General features: G+C 46.4%; 2 protein-coding genes across 4 annotated transcripts in view; both read left to right on the top strand.

The window, feature by feature from the left end:
- The window catches only part of LOC126035461 (uncharacterized), a 280,978-nt gene that overhangs the window by 106,650 nt on the left and 147,391 nt on the right, over positions 1–26,937 (top strand). The gene's annotated exons all lie outside the window — the stretch shown is intronic.
- LOC126035506 (probable global transcription activator SNF2L2) overlaps positions 1–26,937 on the top strand; it is a 114,591-nt gene that overhangs the window by 47,967 nt on the left and 39,687 nt on the right. For both annotated transcript variants that reach the window (XM_049794166.1, XM_049794167.1), the window contains exon 3: positions 22,342–22,505. In XM_049794166.1, coding sequence (XP_049650123.1) covers positions 22,342–22,505 — 164 coding nt within the window. The remainder of the gene's footprint in view (positions 1–22,341; positions 22,506–26,937) is intronic.

The following is a 26,937-nucleotide window of genomic DNA, read 5'->3' as shown; positions in this document are numbered from 1 at the left end:
TTTCTGTTCCCCAGCTGCTTGTAGCAGCTGCCGCTGTTGCTTCACCTGCTCCTGTATCTCCTCTACTACTCGCTGCAACATCTGCAGCGGATCTGTAGCTGGGTCGGGCACAGGTATTAAAGGCATAGGCGTTGCCGTTTCACTGGCTGCTGCCGACTGCGCCTTACAGCCGGAGATAGCCTTTTGTTTTACCGCTGCGTGCGGCGGACGACAGCGGTGTCCGCCCACCAGTTGCCACGCCTCCTCTAACCGTTGAGCCGACCCCTCGATTGAGTCCGGCCCACTCTCTTCCTCTTCCGCTACGCGCGTAAGAGGGGGTGTCCTGACTTTCCTTCCTCCTTCCTTTGGCCGTGCTCCGCCTCTCCCGACCTCCGGAGAGACATCCGGGGAGAAGGCGGATGTCGGCGCCATCTTAGGGTGAGCTTGTGGCGCGGTTCGCAAAACACGTCCCGGCACCCAATCCTCCGGATCATACAGGGGAACCGCTCCCTCCTCTGCCTGCTCCTTTTCCGATCCCTTCATCACCGCCCTCTCCGCCTCCTCTAGTCTCTGCCTCTCCTTCTCCCGTCTCCTTTGCTCAGCCACGGGTTCCTCTGCCTCCTGAATTAACTGTCGCTCTTTCTCCCGCTCCCCCTCTCTCGCCCGTTCACGCTCCCGTTCAAACTCCTCCCAAGGGTATCCCGGTGGTTCGGCCGGTGCCGACGGCTGCACTGGGAGCACCAGAGGCGTCTGCTCCGCTACCTCCGTCAGCCCTTCTGTCCGCGCCCCCCCATCCGCCTGCACGCCCCGCTCCGCCTGCGCGTGCATCAATCTCTTTGCTTCCTTCCATGTTAAGCCCTCCTCCCGCACTTTCCTGAAAATCGCCCTAATCCGCCCCCACGTCTTTAACTCCGGACCATGCTGCGTCGCCATAGCCCGTTCCGCTAAAGCCGCGGTGCATTTCGGCCAGCACTCAGGAGACAATATGTCCCCCGGGCGCTCTATCGCTTCCTCTTTCAGGAGCCGCTCTAGGCAAGCTTTCGCTTCTTTTTGTCCCATAGGGATTTTTACCTCTCTAGAGCACGAGTCCAACACCTTCAGGACTCCTTCCATGCCTGGCCAGGCCTTCGATTACGCCCCGCGTAATCCGCCGATGTCCAATCACGTCAGGGTCACCACTTGTAGACATTCGTCTGATCACCCCGTGGGACTCGGCACAGGGTCCACCATACCCTGGGCCACAGAGCACTGACACCAATATGAGGATGCTGCAAATGGCGTTTATTCAACTGCGTCACGCCCTTACATACTGTCTGTCGGTCATCCCGCCTCCCTTAACCCTTCTCTTTCCGTACATCGCGAGATCTTCCGAGCGCCAATCCCTACAGGGTTTTCCCATTTAAATGCAAATAATTTTTGGCTGGCTTCATGGAGAGGGAGGCAAAAGAAAGCATCCTTCAAATCTAAAACAGTAAACCAAGTTAATTCAGGTGTTAATACCGTTAACAGGGTATATGGGTTTGCCACTACCGGGTAAAGATCTTCAGTTATCTTATTCACTGCCCGTAAGTGTTGGACCACCCGATATGACCCATCGGGCTTCCGAACCGGTAGTATAGGGGTATTCAATTCAGACTCACACTCTTTTAGTAATCCTTCGATGCTTTCCCACAATGCGACAGGACCCATCAGTGAACAGGGCATATTGCCTCTCATCTTTTGACAGTTTATTATACAGCGGAGCTTCTTCAGCCCGTGCCACCTCCTCCTCTGGTGACATTCCAAAATCTTTGCCTTCTGGCCAGTCCGTGATCACTTCTAACATTCCTGGGCGACTGGGGTTTCATATGCGAGCCCATTGTGTGATCAGTGCAATCCACTTACTCCACGTGGCATATGTCGCGTGATGTGTAGAGGGGACCCTCCCTTTGAACATCCAGCCCAGCACCGGCAGTCAGGGTGCTAAGAGGAGCTGTGTTTCAGTACCAACCACTTCTGAGGTGGCTCGAACTCCTTCATACACTGCCAGTATCTCTTTTTCAGTTGGAGTATAGCGATCCTCGGATCCTCGATATCCTCGACTCCAAAACCCCAGGGGTCGGCCTCGGGTTTCCCCAGGTGCTTTCTGCCAGAGGCTCCAGGTAGGGCCATTCTCCCCAGCTGCAGTGTAGAGCACATTTTTAACATCTTGTCCTGTCCGGACTGGTCCAAGAGCTACGGCATGAACAATCTCCTGTTTAATTTGTTCAAAGGCTTGTTGTTGTTCAGGGCCCCATTTAAAATCATTCTTCTTCCTGGTCACTTGATAGAGAGGGCTTACAATCAAACTGTAATTTAGAATATGCATTCTCCAAAACCCCACGACACCTAAGAAGGCCTGTGTGTCCTTTTTATTAGTTGGGGGAGACATAGCTGCTATTTTGTTAATCACGTCCATTGGGATCTGACGACGTTCATCTTGCCATTTTATTCCCAAAAACTGGATCTCCTGTGCAGGTCCCTTGACCTTACTTTCTTTTATGGCAAAACCGGCTTTCAGAAGGATTTGGATTATTATCTTCCCTTTCTCAAAGACTTCTTCTGCTGTGTTGCCCCATACAATGATGTCATCAATGTATTGCAGATGTTCCGGAGCTTCACCGTTTTCCAGTGCAGTCTGGATTAGTCCAAAGCAAATGGTGGGGCTGTGTTTCCAGCCCTGGGGCAATCGATTCCAAGTGTACTGGACACCCCTCCAAGTAAAGGCAAATTGTGGACGACACTCTGCTGCCAGAGGGATCGAGAAAAATGCATTAGCAATGTCAATGGTGGCATACCACTTGGCTGCCTTTGACTCTAGCTCCTATTGAAGTTCTAGCATATATGGAACGGCAGCACTCAGCGGTATGGTAACTTCATTCAGGCCGCGATAGTCAACTGTTAATCTCCATTCCCCATTAGACTTCCGCACTGGCCATATGGGACTATTAAAGGGTGAGCGAGTTTTGCTGATCACTCCTTGGCTCTCCAGTTGGAGAATCAACTTGTGGATGGGAATCAGAGAGTCTCGGTTGGTGCGATATTGCCGCCGGTGCACTGTCGTGGTAGCAATTGGCACTTGTTCTTCTTCAACCTTCAGCAACCCCACAATCGAAGGGTCTTGAGAGAGACCAGGCAGGGTAGACAGATGTTCAGTGCCCTCCATCTCCAAGGCAGCTATACCGAAAGCCCATCAATACCACTTTGGGTCCTTAAAATACCCCCTCCTGAGATAGTCTATGCCAAGGATACACGGAGCCTCTGGACCAGTCACAATGGGGTGTTTCTGCCATTCATTCCCAGTTAGGCTTACTTCAGTTTCCAATACAGTTAACTCTTGAGATCCCCCTGTCACACCAGAAATATAGATGGATTCTGTCCCGTTATAACTTGATGGTATTAGAGTGCACTGTGCACCGGTGTCTACTAGAGCCTTATACTCCTGTGGGTCTGACGTGCCAGGCCGTCTAATCCACTCAGTCCTATAGACCTGGTTATCCCTTTCCTCCACCTGGCTGGAGGCAGGGCCCCTCTAATTCTGGTTAGAGTATTCAGTATTCACTTCTCGTAGAATTGGCTCAGAAGTCCCTTCAAGAGGATCGGAAATAAAATCAGCCCTTCTACTCTGTTTGGAAACTGGAGCGGCATTTTTCCTGGTAGAATCCCCTTTTGTGGTGGTTTTTCCTTGCAGTTCACATACCCGTGCATTTAGGACCGAGGTAGGTTTTCCGTCCCATTTCCTCATGTCCTCTCCCTGATCACATAGGTAAAACCACAGGGCACCTCGCGGTGTGTACCTTCTATATTCTCTCTCTTGGGCAGAAGACCGCTCACTCCTAATAGCTGAGACATTGGTCCTTACAGGTGGGGAATAGGACATATCCTTTTTGAATTGCTGGAAATCCTCGGATAGCTTCTCCACAGCTGAAATGCAGGCTTGTAGGGAGGAGGAGAGATTTTCTTCGTATTGACGCAGTTGGCGAGCCACTTCCTCCACTGTTGGTGCCTCTTCATCCTTCCAGGACATTACTGCCAATGCGTTGGCATAGGACAATGGCGTGCTCCGTACAAACTTCCGCCACATGGGTCGTGTGCATTGGACTTCGTCTGGGTCTTTGGGTAATTGTGGGTTGTCCGGGTCATGATGAATCGTCTCTAGCACAGCTAATTCCCTCAGATATTGAATACCTTTTTCCATGGTGGTCCACTTGCTTGATTGACATATAACATCTTCCTTAAAGGGGTACCTTTCCTTCACACTTGACAGGAGTCGCCTCCAGAGGCTAATGGCTTGTGTCCCTCTTCCAATTGCCTTGTCAATGCCACCTTCCCTGGCAAGCGATCCCAGCTGCTTGGCTTCCCTACCTTCTAATTCCAAGCTATTAGCCCCATTGTCCCAGCATCGGAGGAGCCAGGTGATAATATGCTCACCTATACAGCGGCCAAAATCTTTTCGCAAATCCCACAGCTCATTCAAGGATAGGGACCGGGTTATTACCTCTGGTTCTGCCTCTTCCTCCGGTTCCTGTGATGACCCTGGTTCACTATCATCCTTCGCTAAGCGAACTGATTTTTTTTGTCTGTTTCTTCTCCTGTATGGGGGCAACCGATACTGGTCCCGGTTGGTCCTCTGGTTCAGTTGCAGTATCGCTCGCCGGGTTCTGGATAACCGCAGTATCTGTTGTTGAGGTTTGGGTAGCCCAAGTTCTCATCGCCGGGGCTGGAGGTGTCATGGTGCCTGTCGCCAAGGTCTGGGTGCCTGCAATGCTCCTTGCCAGGCCTGGAGGGGCCGCAGTGCCCATTGTCGAGGTTTGGGTGGCTGCGGTGCTCATCGTTTTGTTGTTAGGTCTAGAGACTTTCTCTTCCCCTTGAGGGTACTGAGTGGTGTCCAACAGGGCTCCATAGGCATGGGCCAGGCCCCAGCACGTTGCAGCAATTTGTATCTCTCTGGAGCTGCCGGGGTGACAGCATACCTTTTCCAAATATTTTACTAGTGCTTCTGGATCCTGCACTTGTTCAGGGGTGAATTTCCAAAACATTGGAGGTGCCCACTTTTCTAGGTACTTGCCCATACTACCCCACACACCCTGCCACTCATAATTATCTAGCCTTGGGGCACATCTCTGGGTGATCTTCTTAAATAGCTGTTTAACCTTAAACGAGAGCTGAACCACAGTCAGAAGTATGCTAATTCCTAGCAGTAGGGCTAGGACTGTGCTAGTCCCAACACCCCAGGAGTATTCAAATTTTTCAAAATTCTCAAACACCATTGTAACTGGACTGAAGGAGAAAGGAGAGGGGAAGAAAGGTACCCCACCCATAGACTGGTTTTCCATGGAGGAAAGGTAAATGGTATAATTATTAATAGTTTCCCACAGATGGCTCCTGGAGTATAAAGGTGACAATGCTGAGTGCAAATACCGGATTAGTCCCACAGCTGATGACTTTATCATACCATAAACCAGTGTTATACCATACATCAAAGCGAAAACCTTAATCCACCTCCCACAGATGATAAGCAGCAGAAGAGGAACTACATGCAGCAAGCGAGGTGATACATAACAGAACTTTAAAAAACAGAGCAACAACTCTAAGAACACATAAATCAACATAATGAACGCTTGGAACAAATTTGTTTTAACAAGCTCTGGTCAGGTTTGTCGTTATCTCAACCCTTCGAGCCCCACGTTGGGCGCCAAAATGGACTGTCGTGGTTTAAGCCCAGCCAGCAACTAAGCACCACGCAGCCACTCACTCACTCCACCCCCATCCCACTGGATGGGGGAGGAAATCGGGAAAAAAAGTGAAACTCCTGGGTTGAGATAAGAACGGTTTAATCGAACAGAAGAGAAGAAACTAATAATGATAATGATAACACTAATAAAATGACAACAGTAGTAATAAAAGGATTGGAATGTACAAATGATGCGCAGTGCAATTGCTCACCACCCACCGACCGACACCCCGCCAGTCCCCGAGCGGCGATTCCCCGCCCCCCCACCTCCCAGTTCCTAAGCTAGATGGGACGTCACATGGTATGGAATACACCATTGGCCACTTTGGGTCAGGTGCCCTGGCTGTGTCCTGTGCCAACTTCTTGTGCCCTGGCTGGGCATGAGAAGCTGAAAAATCCTTGACTATAGTCTAAACACTACTGAGCAACAACTGAAAACATCAGTGTTATCAACATTCTTCGCATGCTGAACTCAAAACATAGCACTGTACCAGCTACTAGGAAGACAGTTAACTCTATCCCACCTGAAACCAGGACACTTCTTTAGGGGATATTGTTTAATTTTTACCGGCTTTCGGCCTTCCTTGATCCTAACTTCAATGGGGGGGCACTTTTCACTCTTCCAGGTGCATCGGTAGCCCATACTCCTGGGTACACTTGGTTTAAAATGTCTTCGTTAATGTTTCCTTTTAGGGGGAGACTGGTTAAGGTTAGGCTCAGTATTTGAATATATTCTTGATCCTTTACCTCCAATTTCTCCCTTTTTGAATACAATTTTTGCTTCCAATTGTTCCAACAAGTCCCTTCCCAAAAGTTCCTTTGGGGAGTTGGGCATATATAAAAATTTATGAATGCCCCACTGTTTTCCTAATTTATATTCTAAAGGTTTACAAAAATATGCCTTTTCATTTTGACCAGTTGCTCCCTTCACCATGACATAATCATCTCCCAGGGGCATCAAGGCTTGGTTCAGAACCGAGTATGTTGCCCCCGTATCTATCAAGAATTCTATTTGTTGTTGTGTTTTCCCTAGCTTAATTATAACCAGTGGATCCGCTAGGGTAGATTCCCCAGGTTCTCGTCAATCTCCCTCCACATGGGCTATTGTTCTTCCTGTTTGAGCCCCCTGATCCTCCTTCTTGTTCTTTGGGCATTCCTTTTTCCAATGACCAAATTTCTTACACAAAGCGCATTGATCCTTGCCCAGTCGGGGCAAGCCTCGCCTAGGCCCTCTTCCTCTTTCTTCCTGAATAACAGCCATTAATTTCCTCTGCCCTTGCCTATATCCTTCTTCTCTGTTACTAAATACTCTCCATGCTTCATCCAATAATATGTCTAAATTCCTACTCTCTGTAGGGCGTAAATTTTGAAGTTTGCGCCTTATATCCCCTGTAGATTGACCCCAAAACAGGGAGACCAATTGTTGTATTCCTACCTCTGACCCAGGATCCAGCGGTGTGTTGCGGCACATTGCATCCCTCAATCGATCCAGGAATTCAGATGGAGACTCGGAAGGACTCTGTTTGACTGCATATAAAGCTGACCAATTTATAGTTTTGGGGATTGCCCTCTCCATTCCTTTTGTAATCCAATCCTGATAGCCCTGCAATCTTTCCATATGTGCAGATCTATTAACATCCCACTTTGGGTCTTGGAGAGGGAAATGTTCTTTAACGTCCCCTCCTGTGATCTTATAATGATCTTCAGCTAAGTTCCCTGCTGTTTTTAAAATCAGCTGTTTCTCTGTTTCGGTCATATATTCTAATAATAGCTGTATATCCTTCCAATCAGGGTTATGTTGTTTTACAATAAATTGGAAATGTTTGGTTACACTTACCAGATCACTCCTATAATCTTTAGCAATCTTTTTCCATTCCCCTAGGTCAGCAGTAGAAAAGGGTACCTTGATTAACATCGTCCCACCATCCGGCCTCACCGCCTCTCGGAGAGGTGCTTGTAAAGCTGTTGAGGTAGTTTTCTTCCTAGTACAGGAAGATACAGGGCTGTCTGGGGGGGTTGGAGTTCTATCCGAGTCATTTTGCAAACAAGCATGGAGACAAGTACTTATGATAAGCAGTTTTACAAACTAGACATATATGGCAAAGGGATAATTGTAAATATCAGAAGTGAAGAGTCAATGTTTATTATTTGATTAGTGTTTGCCTTGTATGCCTAATCATAAACCAGAACCCTACTGTGCCTGTCCCTAGAGAGCTTAGCATCTAAGTAAGACGGACAACAGAGAGAGAGTAAGAGGAACACAAGACAATATTAACCAGTATAATTGTATTTACTTTTAATAATAAAATCTGTCTATTATATGTTTTGTTGTGGTAGCTGCTCCCATTAACAGCAGGAAGATTTTCTTCTGTTCCAGTATTTCTTAAATTCTGTCCTAGAGATTTCCAAGTTCAGCATCCTAAACCATATAATTGCTTTTGGGGATTTTGATTCTGATAGACCAGAAGAGAAAGATATTCAAAAGCTCCTAGTATCATTCTTTGAAAAAAAAAATCTCTGTAACACAATGACTGTTCAGTTCACTCAGCTGCACAGCTTTCATCAAGGCAGTTTTCATGGTGTCCCTGGAGGCCAGCAGAAAAAAACCCCCCAACTTGATATCACCGTAAGTGCTAGGCCTGGTCTTTAAAAAATGGTCCCTGTTTCTTGTATTTCACTGTAGTCCTAGTTCCGTAAACATGTAATGAGGAAGAGTCAATTCTTAAATCTGTTAATAAAAGAAGGAATCAATCGTCTCTAGGTAAAAAGAAAATTTTGCGCTTTTTACCAATTTCAGGTTTTAGTAAGATTGCCACATACTAGTCTTCTGACAGATGGAATGTGCAGTCCTTTAAACAGTTCCTTCTTTTCTCCCTTCCAGTTCTGACTCATCCTAACCATTTCCTCTATTATATGTATTGCTGATCCTCTAAATAATTTTCATGTATATTAATAAGAGGCAGACAAATATCAATATTCATATTTCTGTGGAACTCTGTAAAGCTTGGGAGTAAAGAGCTAGGGCTGTTCAGAGCTGTGCCTTCAGCTCATGGTGTTTGGTTTTATCTAACATCATGATGGGAATCATTCTGAGGTGCTCTGCATATACAGAAATATAGATGTTAGTGCAATTTTTAGCATTAAGTTCTGAAGTTCAGGAATACAGCTATGTTTGAAATATCTTTTCAGTCCTTGAAGTCTTGGGTTTAAGAGGTCTTCAGTAAAAGAGAACGTGCAAGCATCATTCCCAGTTTAAAAGATCTTCATAGGTAAAACAATTAATTTAACTTTGTTACATTTAGAAAGAATCAGAATAAATTTTTATGAGCATTGTGTGTAGTTTGGATGCAGTTCTTTCCAGTTTTGCAATGCCCCTGTTAGTGTTTATCTGATGTTTGTGGGTTTCCATAGTTACCGCCACGAGTACATTTTAAATGTGGTTGTTTAAATTAGAAATTGGAAATGATTAACCTTTCTGGGCTTCTTGGATATTTTGCTCTCAGTCCAATAACCAAAACTGTGGTATGGCATCCAACTGAGAGAGAAAAATGACATGCTTAACATTGAATTACTTCTGCACAGGAATTCTTAATGCTATTCCACTGTTTTCTCCCTTCCTCAAAATAATCTGCTTTAAGTAGAAAATAATGTCTACTGTTGATTATAGTACTCTGAAACACAGGTTTCTGTTCAGATTGGCATAGAATGGGAAAAGAGTAAGAAAAAAATCAAATGTTCAACCCATGTTTTAAGAACTGAGAAAACAAACATAATTTTGCGTTCCAGATTGTGTAACTACTGGCTGGTATTACCTAAATAAACTCAGTGAGATCATATCTTGAGGGTATAAACTTGAAATTTTGATCATATTGTTTTGAACACATGGATAGTGTAGAGTAAATGATAACTCATCTATGAAATGCAGATTTGATGTATGGTCTAAGATTTAAAACTAAACAAATCACTGAAGTTATCCAGGAGATATTCCAAGGGTAAATGCGGAAGTATACAACCTTTATATTCTGTTGATTAGAATTTTTTCACAGGTGTGCTGATATTTTATGACTACCATTTGTACCTGGTCTGGATGCAATGAAGCTATGAAGTTAACTTTCTTCATAACAGCCCATATGGTGCTGTGCTTTGCATTGGTGGCTAAAACAGTGTTTAACTTAATAGGTTGTGACATTAATGGACCTTGATTGCTTTACTGTATAATAGAGTCTAGGGCTTGTTAGTGACTGATTTCAGCTCTTTATGTTTGCTGCACTGCTTATCTCTTTTTCTGTGCCTAGGAACATTTTGATAAAAGCAACAGCCATGCACTTGGCCCTGGCATTGATGCCCTTCCTGTGCTGGGAGGGCTATCTTGTGGAGAGAATGAGGGATTACACCTTCATCTTCTCTGGGACTAATGTGGCTGGCTTTCTTGCACAGGCTCCCAAGTTCTTTGCACATCCTTATGTAAGATGTTTGATTAATATCGTTGTCTTTTTGTCAGGTTTGTGGAAACTGGTTTCATCCTGTTGGTGAGGCGACAAGGAAACATGCCTTGAGGCGGTCAATCCCTGGGTTGCAGGGTGTGTGGAAGGATTTGGGCAGGTGCCTAGGGTGGTTATCATCTCCCATAGCTTGGGATTTTACACCTGAACAGGCATGTAATCCTGTTGAATTGGCACACCACCTGACAGAAGGATGCCTTGCCTACCCCAGTGAAACCCAGACACTCCTAGCATTCTCTTGGGGTTTGGCCTGTGTTGAGCCTCTGTTCAGTACCATCAAAAGAGCATGGTTGAGACAGGGACCCAAACCATATCTGAGGACACCATGGATGAGATAGAGACCCAACCCCCAACTACAGTAATTGCCCCTGTAGTCAAAAAGGAAACACAAGCTTTTCTAGGTGTTGTTTGGTTTCTGGAAAATACATATTCCGAGTTACAGTCAGCTTGTGAGCCCTCTCTAGTGAGTAACCCAAAAGAAGAACTATTTTGAGTGGGCCCCTTGATATCGATAAAGATTAACTTAGTTCATTTTACCCTAACAATACTTTGGCATTGTAAACCAGGATATTGCTGTCTAAGAACAAACTTGGTGTCGTCTGCAAACTTACTGAGGGTGCACTTGATCCCCTTGTCCAGATCATTGATAAAGATATTAAAGAGAACTGGCCCCAAAACTGAGCCCTGGGGAACACCACTTGTGACCCGCTGCCAACTGGATTTAACTCCATTCACCACAACCCTCTGGGCTCAGCCATACAGCCAGTTTTCCACCAGGTGAAGAGTACACTTGTCTAAGCCATGAGATGCCAGCTTCTCAAGGAGTATGCCATGAGAGGCAGTGTCAAAGGCCTTGCTGAAGTCGAGGTAGATAACATCCACAGCCTTTCCCTCATCTACTAGGCGGGTCACCTGGTCATAGAAGGAGATCAGGTTGGTCAAGCAGGACCTGCCTTTCATAAACCCATGCTGACTGGGCCTGATCCTCTGGTTGTCCTGCACATGCCATGTGAGCGCACTCAAGATGAACCGTTCCATAATCTTCCCCGGTACCGAGGACAAACTGACAGGCCTGTAGTTCCCTGGATCCTCCATCTGACCCTTCTTGTAAATGGGAGTCACATTGGCAAGCCTCCAGTCGTCTGGGACCTCCCCTGTTGACCAGGACTGCTGATAGATGATGGAGAGTGGCTTGGCAAGCTCCTCTGCCAGCTCCCTCAGTACTCTTGGATGGATCCCATCTGGTCCCATAGATTTGTGAGTGTCCAGTGTCCTCCTGGATTAAGGGGGGTATATTCCGCTCTTTGTCCTTGCCTTCCAGCTCAGGGGGCAGAGTACCCTGAGGATAACGGGTCTCTCTATTAAAGACTGAGGCAAAGAAGGCGTTAAGTACCTCAGCCTTTTCCTCATCTCTGGTGGCACCGTTCCCTTCTGTATCCATTAAAGGATAGATATTGTCCTTGGCTTTCTTTTTATTGTTAACATATTTGCAAAAACATTTTTTGTTGTCTCTTACAACCGTGGGCAGATTGAGTTCTAGCTGAGCTTTTGCCTTTCTACCTGAACCAATGAAGACTGAGATTCGCAAGGAACCGGATGAGTGCAATGGTGACCCAAACCAAGACGGTGTTGGTGCCCAACAATCAAACATACTGCTTCTCCTGTCCTAAACACCCATCCTGACAGATGGGTCCCAAGTCACAGCCTGTTCTTATGAACATTTGGGGGAGTGGCAGAAGCCCATGGAATGGGAAAATAATATCTATCTATCTGTTCAGGGACAGGGGATAGTAGTTAACGAGAATGTATAAATATGTGTGTTGGATATAAAGATGGTTTAAGTATGTAGTATAAGTTGTAAGTGTTGGTAAGAGGGCATTTCTGTAATGAGAAACAGAATGGGAAGGCCAGAGGATATTTAGTTGGATCTGTGTGGCAAGGTTTTGGTAGCTGGGGGGGGCTACAGGGGTGGCTTCTGTGAGAAGCTGCTAGAAGCTTCCCCTAAGTCCGACAGAGCCAATGCCAGCCGGCTCCAAGATGGACCTGCTGCTGGCCAAGGCTGAGCCAATCAGCGATGGTGGTAACACCTTTGTGATAACATTTTTAAGAAGGGAAAAAAAGTTGAGGCAGGCACAGAAACGGCAGCCAGAGAGAGGAGTGAGAACATGTGAGAGAAACAACTATGCAGACACCAAGGTCAGTGAAGAAGGAGGAGGAGAAGGTGCTCCAGGCACCGGAGCAGAGATTCCCCTGCAGCCTGTGGTGAAGACAATGGTGAGGCAGTCTGTCCCCCTGCAGCCCAGGGAGGTCCACAGTGGAGCAGATATCCACCTGCAGCCCATGGAGGACCCCATGCCAGAGCAGGTGGATGTGCCTGAAGGAGGCTGTGACCCCATGGGAAGCACGCGCTGGAGCAGGCTCCTGGCAGGACCTGTGGCCTCTGGAGAGGAACTCATGCTGGAGCAGGTTTGCTGGCAGGACTTGTGACCCCATGGGGGACCATGCTGGAGCAGTGCATTCCTGAAGGACTGCACACTGTGGAAGGGACCCATGCTGGAGCAGTTTGTGAAGAACTGCAGCTCATGGGAAGGACCCACGTTGGAGAAGTTCATGGAGGACTGTCTCCTTTGGGAAGAACCCCACGCTGGAGCATAGGAAGAGCATGAGGAGAAAGGAGAAGCAGAGACAACATGTGATGACCTGACGGCAACCCCCATTCTCTGTCCTCCTGCACCACTTGGGGGGAGGAAGTAGAAAAGTCGAGAGCAAAGTTGAGCCCAGGAAGAAGGTAGGTGTGTGGGGAAGGTGTTTTATGATTTGGTTTTATTTCTCATTATCCTACTCTGGTTTGGCAATAAATTAAGGTAATTTCCCCAAGTCGAGTATGTTTTGCCTGTGATGGTAATTGGCAAGTGATCTCCCTGTCCTTTTCTCAACCCATGAGTCTTTTGTCATATTTTTTTCTCCCCCTGTTCAGCTGAGGAGGGGGAGTGATAGAGTGGCTTGGTGAGCACCTGGCATCCAGCCAAGGTCAACCCACCACACTAGCTTTCCCATCTTATTTTCTGGGCGGGTACATTTTCTTTAGTCTTTCTTTTCTGGCCAACATACCTGTAGAAGCTCTTATTCTTCTTCTTCACATCCCTTGCCAAATTCAGCTCCAACTGTGCTTTGGCTTTCCTGATCCCATCCTTACACATCTGGGCAGAGTCCCTATATTCTTCCCAGGATGCATGTCCCTGGTTCCACTGCCTGTGCGTTTCCTTCTTACAGTTTAGTTTGAACCAGGAAGTCCTTACTCAGTCATGCTGGTTTTTTTGCCTTCCTTGCCCAATTTCTTACACATGGGAATCGAGAGCTCTTGCAGTCTAAGAAAGATGTCCTTAAAGAGCTGCCAGCTCTATTCAGCTCTTTTGTACCTGAAGGCAGTTTCCCAGGAGGTCCTGTGGAATGATTTCTGGAGGTCACTTACTGATGTCCCCCTCTTAAGGGAAGGTGAAACTCCAGGGTGGAATGCGGTGGATATACACAAAATCTATTCCATAATAATTCCCTGAGCAACATAACCTGCAACCTTGGATGTTCCCAACACCAGGAGAGCTTGGTATGCTGACTCTAAGAGACACAACATGGAGGGTGGAGTGGCCAGGCTCTGTGATATCACCGCAAAGATAGGGAACTGGAACAAGAATGGAAGTTCCCTGCACTGAATCCACTGAAGCAAGGAGGTGAAACAATGGGGTTCTGTCAACGCTATGGCCTTACTTCTGATTTATATAATAAGTTCCCAGTTCTGGAGTAGTGACATGCTAAATCATGTTCTCTGGGTGAACTTTGCTCATTATAATCTCATTAAAATACCAAAACACACTTCCATCCCAAAAGCTACCCGCCTACAAGGTGCAACCACCCCCTCCACGGAGCATGCGCTCTGAATTTTTTCTAGTATATACCTGTCCTGGGTTCAGCTGGTATAGAGTTAATTTTTACAGGAACCTGGGAGGTGGGGGGCATAGCCGGGACAGCTGACCTGAACTAGCCAAGGAGCTATTCCATACCATGTCACATCATGCTCAGTATACAAATGGGGAGCGGGCCGGGGGGTGCTCTTGACTTTCAGTGGGGGAAGTGGTGGAGCATCGGGTCCCGGGTGGTGAGCAGTTGCACTGTGCATCACTCTTTTTGTATACTCTTTCATTAGTACCGTTGTTGTTGTTGTTGTAACCTTTTCTTTGTGTTGTCCCAGTAAACTGCCTTTATCTCAACCCTCGAGGTTCCAGGTTTTTTCTAGTCTCTCCTCCGTCTCCTCCCTATCCCACCGGAGGGGGGCGAGACGAGTGAGCAAGCGGCTGCGTGGTCCTTTGTTACCGGCCGGGCTGAAACCACGACAGTCCTTTTTGGCGTCCAACGTGGGGCACGAGGGTTGAGATAACGACAGATATGGCCAGAGCATGTTGAAACAAACTTGTCATATGCATTTCTTTTATTAGATAAATAGATGTTAGTCACAATGTTGATTCATTTGTTTACATGGTGGCGTTTTGTAAGTTCTTATATGTTCTATGTATTGCCTGTAGTTGCGTATCTCATCTCTGGGAGAGTGATTGGGAGTATTATTTTGCTGTACTGGGCAATGTCGACTTGTGAAATGATTACATCACTGGTCATGAGGTTAAGCTGGTAGCTGTATGAGGCAGTGATATCATTTCCATAGTTTGGGCACCTTCTGTTGGATTTTATTGGTAATTACACCCAATCCATGGGGAAGTTAGGGGGGGATACTTCCCCCCATCCGTTCGCCTCCTTTTTCTCCTTCCGACTAATTACAACAGCTTTGGAGAATTTTGAATATCCTTGGGATGTGCAATCCGTGTTAGTGCTATGCCTCCTGAATATGTTTCAGGTCTTGTTTAGGGCTACAAAAAGGGTCTTTAAGAGGACCACCCAGAGATCTGCCCCAAAGCTGGATATTCATGGGTGGCACAGCATGTGGGAAGATATGGGCAGGTATCTAGAGAACTTCTCATCTCCAGTGGCTTGGAAGTTCACTCCCAAACAACTACAGAACCCTCATGAAGTGGTAGAATATTTGAAAGAAAAATGCTGTGGCTATCCCAGAGACACACAACTCACTACACTGTGCTGGGCCCTGGCCAGTATCTACCACACACTGCTTGATATTAGGCAGCACCCTCACGGGGGAAAAGGGAAAAAGATGGAAAACAGGACAACATGCACTGTGGCTACCCCAACCCCGACAACAGACACCGTGGCTGCCCCTACCCAGACAAGAAGCACTGTGGCTACCCCTACCCCGGTGACAGATACTGCAGCTAAACCAGAGAACCAACCTGTGCCAGTATCAGTCGCCCCTGTACAGAAAAAGAAACACACAAAGAAATCAGTTCCTTAGTGAGAGATGAAGATGAACCAGGGTCATCGCAAAAACAGGAGGAAGAGGCAGAACCTGAAATAATTACCCGATCTCTATCCCTGAGTGAGTTGCGTGACATGCGAAAAGATTTTAGTCGCCACCCAGGTGAGCACATTGTTACCTGGCTGCTCCGATGCTGGGATAATGGGGCTAGTAGTGTGGAATTAGAGGGCAAGGAAGCCAAGCAGTTGGGATCTCTGTCTAGGGATGGGGGCATTGACAAGGCGATTGGGAGAAAAACACAAGTCCTCAGCCTCTGGAGGCAACTTCTGTTAGGTGTAAAGGAAAGATACCCCTTCAGGGAAGAAGTTACATGTCACCAAGGCAAGTGGACCACCATGGAGAGAGGTATCCAGTACCTGAGGGAATTAGACGTGCTGGAGGTGATTTATAATGATCCAGAAAATGCGCAGTTACCCACAGATCCAGATGAGGTCCAATGCACACAACCCATGTGGCGGAGGTTTCTACGAAGTGCACCACCAACCTATGCCAACTCAATGGCAGTAATGTCCTGGAAAGAAGCCTATGGACAAACGGTGGATGAATTGGCTGTCCAACTCCGGCAATACGAAGGAAGTCTCTCTTCCTCCCTACGGGCCTGTGTCTCAGCTGTAGAGGAGTTGTCCCGAGAGTTCCAGCAATTCAAAGTGGATCTGTCCTCCTCCTTACCTGTACAGGCCCGTATCGCAGTTATTGGGAGTAAGCGTTCCTCTGCCCAAGAGAGAGGAGAGAGAAAGTACACTCGACGGGCTAACCTGTGGTTTTACCTGCGTGACCATGGAGAGGACATGAGGAAGTGGGATGGAAAATCTACCTCAGTCTTGGATGTACGGGTACAGGAGTTGCAAAAAAAAGCAACCAGAAAAGAGGATTCTTCTTGGAAAACTGCTGCTCCAGTTTCCCGTGAGCAGTCCCCCAGACACAGTAGATGGGCTGATCTCATTTCTGATCCCCTTGAAGGGACTTCTGATTCACGTGTGCAGAAAGTGAGTAATGGATAGTCTAACCAGCATTAGAGGGGCCCTGCCTCCAGCCAGGTGGAGGAGAGGGACAACCGAGTCTACTGGACAGTGTGGATTCGATGGCCTGGCACATCAGACCCACAGGAATATAAGGCTCTAGTGGACACTGGTGCACAATGTACCCTAATGCCATCTAGTTATAAAGGGGCAGAACCCATCTGTATCTCTGGTATGACAGGGGGATCCCAAGAGCTAACCATATTGGAAGCTGAAATGAGTCTAATGGGAATGAGTGGCATAAACACCCCATTGGGACTGGCCCAGAGGCCCCGTGCATCCTTGGTATAGATTATCTCAGGAGGGGGTATTTCAAGGACCCAAAAGGGTACCGTTGGGCCTTTGGTATAGCTGCATTGGAGACGGAGGAGATTGAACAGCTGTCTACCCTGCCGGGTCTCTCCCAAGACCCTTCGGTCGTGGGGTTGCTGAAGGTTGAAGAACAACAGGTGCCAATTGCTACCACGAAGGTGCACCGACGGCAATATCGCACCAACCGAATACTCCCTTATCCCCATCCATAAGCTGATTTGCCAATTGGAGAGCCAAGGAGTGATCAGCAAGACTCACTCACCCTTTAATAGTCCCATATGGCCCGTGCGGAAATCTAATGGGGAATGGAGACTAACAGTAGATTATCGTGGGCTGAATGAAGTCATGCCACCGCTGAGCGCTGCTGTGCCAGATATGTTAGAGCTTCAATATGAACTGGAATCAAAGGCAGCTAAGTGGTATGCCACAATTGACATTGCTAATGCATTTTTCTCCATTCCTTTGGCAGCGGAGCGCAGGCCTCAGTTTGCTTTCACTTGGAGGGGTGTCCAGTACACCTGGAATCGACTGCCCCAGGGGTGGAAACACAGCCCCACTATTTGCCATGGACTGATCCAGGCTGCACTAGAAAAAGGTGAAGCTCCAGAGCACCTACAATACGTTGATGACATCATCGTATGGGGCAACACAGCAGAAGAAGTTTTTGAGAAAGGGAAGAAAATAATCCAACTCCTTTTGAAGGCTGGTTTTGCCATAAAAGAAAGTAAGGTCAAGGGACCTGCACAGGAGATCCAGTTCTTAGGAGTAAAATGGCAAGACGGGCGTCGTCAGATCCCTGCTGACATGATCAACAATATAGCAGCTATGTCCTCACCGACTAATAAAAAGGAAACACAGGCTTTCTTGGGTGTTGTGGGCTTTTGGAGAATGCATATTCCAAATTACAGGCAAATTGTAAGCCCTCTCTACCAAGTTACCTGGAAGAAGAATGATTTTAAATGGGGTCCTGAGCAAAGACAAGCCTGTGAACAAATTCAGCGGGAGATTGTTCATGCAGTAGCTCTTCGGCCAGTCCGGACAGGACAAGATGTTAAAAATGTGCTCTACACTGCAGCTGGGGAGAATGGCCCTACCTGGAGCCTTTGGCAGAAAGCACTTGAGGAGACCCAAGGCTGACCCCTGAGGTTTTGGAGTCGAGGATATTGAGGATCCGAGGCTCGCTATGCCCCAACTGAAAAAGAGATATTGGCAGCATATGAAGGATTTCGAGCCGCCTCAGAAGTGGTTGGTACTGAAACACAGCTCCTCTTAGCACCCTGACTGCCAGTGCTGCGCTGGTTGTTCAAAGGAAAAGTTTCCTCTACACATCATGCAACTGATGCCATGTGGAGTAAGTGGATTGCACTGATCACACAACGGGCTTGCATAGGAAACCCCAGTCACCAAGGAATTGTGGAAGTGATCATGGACTGGCCAGAAGGCAAAGATTTTGGAATGTCACCAGAGAAGGAGGTGACATGGGCTGAAGAGGCCCCGCTGTATAATAAACTGCCAGAAAATGAGAGGCAATATGCCCTGTTCACTGATGGGTCCTGTCGCATTGTGGGAAAGCATCAGAGGTGGAAGGCTGCTGTATGGAGTCCTACACGACAAGTTGCAGAAACTGCTGAAGGAGAAGGCGAATCGAGTCAGTTTGCAGAGGTGAAAACCATCCAGCTAGCATTAGACATTGCTGAGAGAAGTGGCCAGTGCTCTATCTCTATCCTGATTCATGGATGGTGGCAAATGCCCTGTGGGGGTGGCTACAGCAATGGAAGCAGAGCAACTGGCATAGCAGAGGTAAACCCATCTGGGTTGCGGCACTGTGGCAAGATATTGCTGTTTGGATAGAGAAACTAGTGGTAAAAGTACGTTATGTAGATGCTCACGTACCCAAGAATTAGGCCACTGAAGAACATCAAAACAACCAGCAGGCAGATCAGGCCGCCAAGATTGAAGTGTCTCAGGTGGACCTGGACTGGCAACATAAGGGTGAGCTATTTATGGCTTGGTGGGGCCCATGATACCTCAGGTCATCAGGGAAGAGATGCAATATATAGATGGGCTCGTGATCGAGGGGTGGACTTGACCATGGCCGCTATCGCACAGGTTATCCATGAATGTGAAACGTGCTGCAATTAAGCAAGCCAAGTGGCTAAAACCCCTGTGGTATGGAGGGCCTGGCAGATTGACTATATCACACTCCCACGAACACGCCAAGGCAAGTGCCATGTGCTTACAATGGTGGAAGCAACCACTGGATAGCTGGAAACATACCCTGTGTCCCATGCCACTGCCCAGAACACTATCCTGGGCCTTGAAGAGAAACTTTTATGGCAACACGGCACCCCAGAAAGAATCAAGTCGGACAACGGGATTAACTTGTGAAACAACCTCATAGACACCTGGGCCAAAGAACATGGCATTTGGTCGGTATATCACATCGCTTATCACGCACCAGCCTCCAGAAAAATCGAACGATACAATGGACTGCTGAAAACTACATTGAGAGCAATGGGGGGTAGAACTTTCAAGCATTGGGATACACATTTAACAAAAGCCACCTGGTTAGTTAATATAGAGGATCCGCCAATCGGGCTGGCCCCGCCCAACCAAGAGTTCCACATACTGTAGAAGGGGATAAAGTCCATGTAGTGCGCATGAGGAGTATGTTAGGAAAGACAGTCTGGGTTAGTCCTCCCTCAAGCAGAGGCAAACCCATCCAAGGAGTTGTTTTTGCTCAAGGACCTGGGTACACCTGGTGGGTGATGCAGAAGGATGGGGAAGTTCGATGTGTACCTCAGGGAGATTTGATTTTGGGAGAGAATAGCCAGTGAATTGGGCTGTATGATATTTAACTGCTAAATAACCTGCCAATGCATGTCATTGTATCTATAGTGTCTATATGCCATATCAAGGGTATTACTGTAAGAATTACCCAAATGACTGCAGGATGGACTTTGAAACTGAGCCAAGTACAACAGTGATAGAACTTGAACTGGCACCCAGCAATTTCCTCAAGATCAGCATCTTCGACCTGCAGACCAAGGGCGTGGATTGCACCAAATGTACTAGCCACAAGTTCCAGAGGCAGCATACAACAACCCAACATCTCACACCATCTCTCTTATCCTGAAGAACTGTTACAACAGATGGAGCCCCAAAATCAATGGACACATTAGAGGGATAGCCCATAGGCTAAAGGAACACCATGTGTGTGTGTGTGCGAAGTCGGGGGGGGAAGTCCATATACTTATATATAAGACAAGGAAAGTAGTAGTGGTTGATTAGAAAAATGTAAGATCTGGGCATGATGTAGATGGTATAAGGGGTGGATAATGTCCTGGGTTCAGCTGGGATAGAGTTAATTTTTACAGGAACCTGGGATGTGGGGGGACATAGCCGGGGCAGCTGGCCTGAACTAGCCAAGGAGCTATTCCATACCATGTGACATCATGCTCAGTATATAAATGGGGAGCGGGCCGGGGGGTGCTCTTGACTTTCAGTGGGGGAAGTGGCGGAGCGTTGGGTTCCAGGTGGTGAGCAGTTGCACTGTGCATCACTCTTTTTGTATACTCTTTCATTAGTACCGTTGTTGTTGTTGTTGTAACCTTTTTTTTGTGTTGTCCCAGTAAACTGCCTTTATCTCAACCCTCGAGGTTCCAGGTTTTTTTTCTTTTCTCTCCTCTGTCTCTTCCCCATCCCACGGGAGGGGGGGGCGGGAGGAGTGAGCGAGCGGCTGCGTGGTCCTTTGTTACCAGCTGGGCTGAAACCACGACAATACCTTTAAAAGCAAAGCGAGAGAACTTTATACCAATCAAAGTAAAGGTATGTATGACTAGAGTCACTGAAGCTCCACCTAAAAAGAAAAATAGGATTAAAAGGCCGAAAGAGATAGGGACCATTAGGGATGACACCATCATAGACAAGTCAGGAGGATATCACTGACTTCTGGGATCAGTTGATGGGCTGAACCTCTCTTCCCCCACATAGGGACACCTATTAGATAAGAATTGAACCCTTGGTTATAACGAGTGCTTCCCCAGGAAATTTAGAAGTTTCTATAGAGTTTTTTCCATAATTTAGTGTGCCTGTAGTCGACTGTATTATTATTTGCACGTGCTTTGCAGACAGTGTATTTATCACTGGCAGTCCAAAAGAACCTGTGCTGTTGCTTTAATAAACTGCGCTGCTCATTAATTAGTCGTGATAGTTCATTAATGCAACCAAATTCCCTAAGTCTGGTAATTCTCGTGCGTTGAACGTGGCTAAGCCGAGAGTGCAGTACGCTATTAAGTGCATCTGTCATTGTGATAGTTCAGCATATTGAATGCGACTGGACTTAAGAGCATCAAATTGGACATCACTCAGAAATTAAACCTAGCCACCCCCAGCCCCTCTGACATATGAAGATAAGCTGGAATGCAGGGGGGTTTATTTTCTGCCAAATTTCGTTACACTTTAACACAACAGATGGAAACATTTCTAAAAAGCCACTTTCAGAAAGCTTTTGAAAAGCAGTTACTTTGTCATTTCTTGTTAAAACATCACCTTGATTTTCTGGTTCAGCAATTTGACTATGTAGTAGAAAAACTTCCTCCTCTGTACTATATGCGTATGGACATCTGAATAAAAATATCAAACTTCTGTCTGTCTTCAGCTACAGGCAGAGATGTAAAAAGATAAAACATGCAGAGGGTCAGACCAAGCTGATCAGTAAAAACTGATTGTCAAAGTACAGGAAATTCACCTTGTTGCCAATGTGTACAGTGCTTAGTTGTTACTTAGAGCTTTGTGTAGGCCTTTTACCGTGGTTGAATTCTCTGCTTTCTCTCCCTCCCCTATAGACATTGAATGTGATCTTTTAAGAATTTTTGTTCCCTTGATATTAATCTTGATTTTTTTTAAGGCCATAGTAAAATGTTAATAGATCTATGTTTGTGTACACATATAGTTTTTAAAATATTTAGATTCTGTGAGTGCTCATAAGGCCTTAATCAAAACTGAAGCGTCTGTATATCATCTATTGAAACTTGTCAGTCATAAAATGTTGTCAAATAGATAGTTGCATCTTTTCAAAGTGCCCTTTTGAAATGTCAAGCCTACTTAAAATAAAAGTTTGGGAACCCTCCTCCCAAGTGCTGTAGACAGTTGGCTGAAACATCCATGGTTAGTGTTTGCGTCTGTATTATAGAAAATATAGCTGAGATGGCAAAGAACAAGTGAGCTAAAATTGCCCTTCCACATGTGCCTTAAACAACTAAGATTGCTTTTAAATTATTTCAGTAGAAGATCTTTGTCATAGGGTTTCTTTTTATTTCTTTTTTAATTTCTTCTCAGGTACAACAAAATCAGAGGATCGAGCTGCCCTGCTGAAGAAGTTTAATGAACCTGGCTCACAGTACTTCATCTTCTTGCTGAGTACAAGGGCAGGAGGGCTGGGCTTGAACCTCCAGGCTGCTGACACTGTTATAATCTTTGATAGTGATTGGAATCCTCATCAGGTTATTTTTATTTAATTATCTTCATGTAATATGGAAATACTTGTTTGTGCTTTTTTAGGCTTTGTGTTTTAATTTGGGAAGATTGACAGTGAAATGAAAGTATATCATAAAATGCTGCTTGAGAAGAATTGGTAAGGCAAACTGCTACAATCAAGTAGTGTTTTGTTTTAAATCGGTAAAGTGATACTGTGTCCACGTGTATAGTTTTTCTGAGTGTCAGGGAATCCTCAAAGTTAGAGTCTTACAGTCTGCGTTTCCTGTTTCATTGGTATAACTTTGTTCACCCTTTAATCATAAGGCACTAATAAATGGCTCTCCATTCAAAGTTAAAAGCTCATGCAGCAGATGAAATAATTTCTAAGATTACTAATGCATTTAAGAGTCTCAGGAATAGTGATTTGCTTTAGATACACAGTTCTCTATAGCAGGATTTTATTATATATATATCCAGCTATATTGTTGCCTCTGTTCTTGTACCCGGACTAAAGTCTATGCTGGGTCTGGCTGGGATGGAGTTAATTTTCTTCATAACAGCCCATATGGTGCTGTATTTTGGATTTGTGACCAAAACAGTGTTGATAATGCATGCACCAGTGTTTTGTTTGTTGCCAAACACTGCTTGCACAGCCAGGAGGCTTTTGATTTTTCCTACTCTGCCCCACCAATGAGTAGACTGGGGGTGGGCAAGAAGCTGGGAGGGGACACAGCCGGGAGAGCTGACCCAGACTGACCAAGGGATATTCCATACCATATGACGTTGTGCTCAGCAATAAAAGCTCAAGGAAAGGAGGAGGAAGCGGGGACGTTTGTGGTCACGGCGTTTGTCTTCCCAAGCAACTGTTATATGTGTTGAGGTCCTGCTTTCCAGGAAGTGGTTGGACATCTGCCTGTCAAAAGGAAATAGTAAATAAATTCCTTCTTTTGCTTTACTTGCATGCACAGATTTTGCTTCACCTATTAAACCGTCTTTATTTCGATCAACCATTCTTCTCATTTTCCTTCTATTTTCTCCCCATCCCACAGGAGAGGGGAGCGAGCGAGTGGCTGTGTGGGTGCTTGGCCGTTGTCTGGGGTCAACCCACCACAGTCCTTTTTGGTGCCCCACATTGTGGTGGATCTGTTGTCCTAAAAGCGGATTCATTACCCGGTGTGCAATAGACCAGTCTCACACACTCAGGAGAGATATTGCTTTATTCTGTGCAGGGTGCTCAGTGGACTTGCCACAAATCAAGCACACCAGATTCATCAGGTGTGTCCCTTTTATACAGTAACAATTGCATCTAATTTATTAAACTACTCCTACCTAATACATATTGAAACTATCTATCTAATGCATATGCATAGGATTATGTAACCATGACACATCAGATGCCTTCTCCGCATGCACGGGGGTCTTCGGTGGTCGTTTGAGGAGGTATCCCCTCCTCACTTTGACCGCTAAGTTGCTCTGTATCGGATCAGTGGTTCTTTTTCCTGCCAAGAGGGACGCACCATCAATCAGGAAGAATGGAAAGGATCAGAACTGGTGCTCCAGGTGAGGCACCGTTAAACAGGAAGAATAGAAAAGATCAGAATGATCTTGGCTAACTAACTTAATTTAAAACAGGACTTTCTAATCTACCACAGGATTTTCTGTATCTGGCATCAGATTGACCCCAGCCAGCAGCTAAGCACCCACACAGTCTCTCGCTTACTAGCCCCTTAGCAGAATGGGGGAGAGAATCAGTAAGGCCAAAAGGGTGAAAAGTCCTGGGTTGAGCTAAAGATAGTTTAATAAGTGAAGGAAAGATATAAAAGAGATATTGGAAGAAACAAGCATGCCCAAGACATCAATACCTGGCTCCAGGACTGGTGCCTCTGCCAGAACTTTGTTTTTTATAACCTTGAAAGAGTCTTCGAGGCACAAGGTATGCTGGGGCCTGACAGGATCTACCTGTCCCAATGGGGGAAATGCATCTTTGCTCATAAGCTGGCAGGACTGATTGAGAGGGCTTTAAACTAGAATCAGTGGGGGAAGGGAATACTAAGAGGATTGCTGAAGGTAAACCAAGGGTTGGCACGGCATCGCTTGAGGCTGGCAATGCTAGTGGGAACGTTTATGCTGCTCCTGGGAGCATGGAGGGCTTAGGAGCACATCTGAAATGCCTGTACACCAATGCACGCAGTATGAGAAACAAACAAGATGAACTGGAAGCGTTGGCCCATTCCCAGAGCCATGTTGTCATTGGTATTAGTGAGACTTGGTGGATTGAGTCCCACGACTGGAGCACTGGGATGGAAGGCTACAGGCTGTTCAGGAGGGATAGGCAGGGCAAGCAAAGTGGAGGAGTTGCACTGTATGTAAGGGAGAGGTTTGATTGTACAGCCCTCACAGTTAGCAGTGATGTGGTTGAGAGCCTCTGTGTGAGGATTAGGGGAATGGAAAACAAAGCAGATGTCATTGTGGGTGTCTATTGTTGATCGCTCAGCCAGGATGATAGCACCGATAAGTTATTCTATAGGCAGTTAGGAGAAATCTCTGGATCGGTAGCCCTTGTCCTTATGGGAGATTTCAACTTCCCAGACATCACCTGGGAATATCATACTGCTGTGACAAGCAAGCCTGGCAAATTCCTGAAGTTTGTGGAAGAAAATTTCTTGTCACAAGTACTCAGTGAGCCAAATAGGAAAGATGCCCTCCTAGACTTGCTGTTTGTGACTAGAGATGGACTCGAGGGAGATGTGATGATAGGTGGCTGTCTTGGCCACAGTGATCACAAAATGGTTGAGTTTAAAATTTTCGGTGTAACGAGGAAAAAGGTCAGCAGAGTTGCTACCCTGCACTTCAAGGGAGCAAACTTTAAGCTACTCAGGGAGCTACTTAACAGTGTCCCCTGGGAATCTGCTTTTGAGGGCTTAGGGGTCCATGAGAGCTGGTCAGTTTTTAAGAACCACCTTTTAACAGCACAGGAGCAGGCAATCCCATGGCGTCGCAAGTCAAGCAAGTGGGGCAGAAGACCAGCTTGGCTGAACAGGGAACTCCTCTTGGAACTCAGGTGGAAAAAGAAATTGTATGATCTCTGGGAGCGAGGTCAGGCTTCGCAGGAAGATTACAGAGCTGTGGTTCGCATATGCAGGGAGAAGACATGAAAGGCCAAAGCTGAACTAGAGTTGAAACTGGCCAGAGTTGTGTCAGACAACAAGAAAGGCTTTTTTATGTATGCTAATAGTAAGAGGAGGTCCAAGGAAAACATTGGACAGATACTTGTTGAAGATGGTCACCTGACAAATAGGGATGAAGAAAAAGCAGAGGCATTCAATGCATTCAATGCTTTTTTTGCCCCAGTCTTTAATATCAATGATAGACCTTGGGCTGCCCGGTCCTCTGAGTTGGAGGACCACAACTGCGGGAACAGTACCTTTCCATTTGTGGACACTGAAATTGTAAGGGACCAGCTGTATCAGCTGAATGTTCATAAGTCCATGGGGCCCGATGGGATTAATCCCAGAGTACTGAAGGAGCTAGCGAACGCTACAGCAGGACCCCTCTCGATCATCTACCAAAGGCCTTGGGAGTCTGGGGAAGTCCCTGCTGACTGGAAGCCAGCCAATGTTATTCCAATTTACAAGAAGGGTGTGAGGGAAAACCCAGGAAACTACAGACCTGTTCGTCTAACCTCAGTACCTGGAAAAATTATGGAGAAGATCATACTGGGTGCTATTGAAAGGCATTTAAAGGACAATGGGATGATTGCATCAGGCACAGTCAACATGGGTTCACAAAGGGAAAGTCCTGTTTAGCTAATTCAGTATACTTCTATGATAAGGTGCCTCGCCTAGTGGATGAAGGGAAGGCAGTGGATGTAGTTTTTCTGGATTTTAGTAAGGTTTTTGATGCTGTCCCTCACAGCATCCTTCTGGACAAGTTGTCCAACTGTGAGATGAGCAGGTACATGGTGCGCTGGGTGAAGAACTGGTTGAATGGCAGGGCTCAAAGGGTTGTAGTGAATGGGGCTACATCTGGCTGGCGACCAGTCACCAGCAGCGTTCCTCAGGGCTCAATTCTAGGGCCAGTTCTGTTCAATATTTTATCAGTGATCTGGATGCAGGAGTTGGATGCACCCTTAGAAAGTCTGCTGATGATACTAAATTGGGAGGTGCTGTTGACTGTCTTGAGGGACGAGAGGCCTTGCAGAGGGATCTAGATAGATTGGAGCATTGGGCAATCATCAATGGCAGGAAGAAAATGTTGGATTCTACACCTGTGATCGAGTAATGCTGGACACAAGTATAGACTGGGAGAGGAGTGGCTGGAGAGCAGCCCTGCAGAAAGGGATCTGGGGGTGCTGGTTGACAGCAGGCTCAATAGCAGCAGCGTGCCCTGGCAGCCAAGAGGGCAAACCGCATTCTGGGGTGCATTCAACACAGTATAACCAGCCAGTCAAAAGAGGTG

This window comes from Accipiter gentilis, chromosome W (genome assembly GCF_929443795.1).
Source record: "Accipiter gentilis chromosome W, bAccGen1.1, whole genome shotgun sequence".
NCBI classification, from domain to species: Eukaryota; Metazoa; Chordata; class Aves; order Accipitriformes; family Accipitridae; genus Astur; species Astur gentilis.
This window is presented reverse-complemented; position numbering and strand designations above follow the sequence as displayed.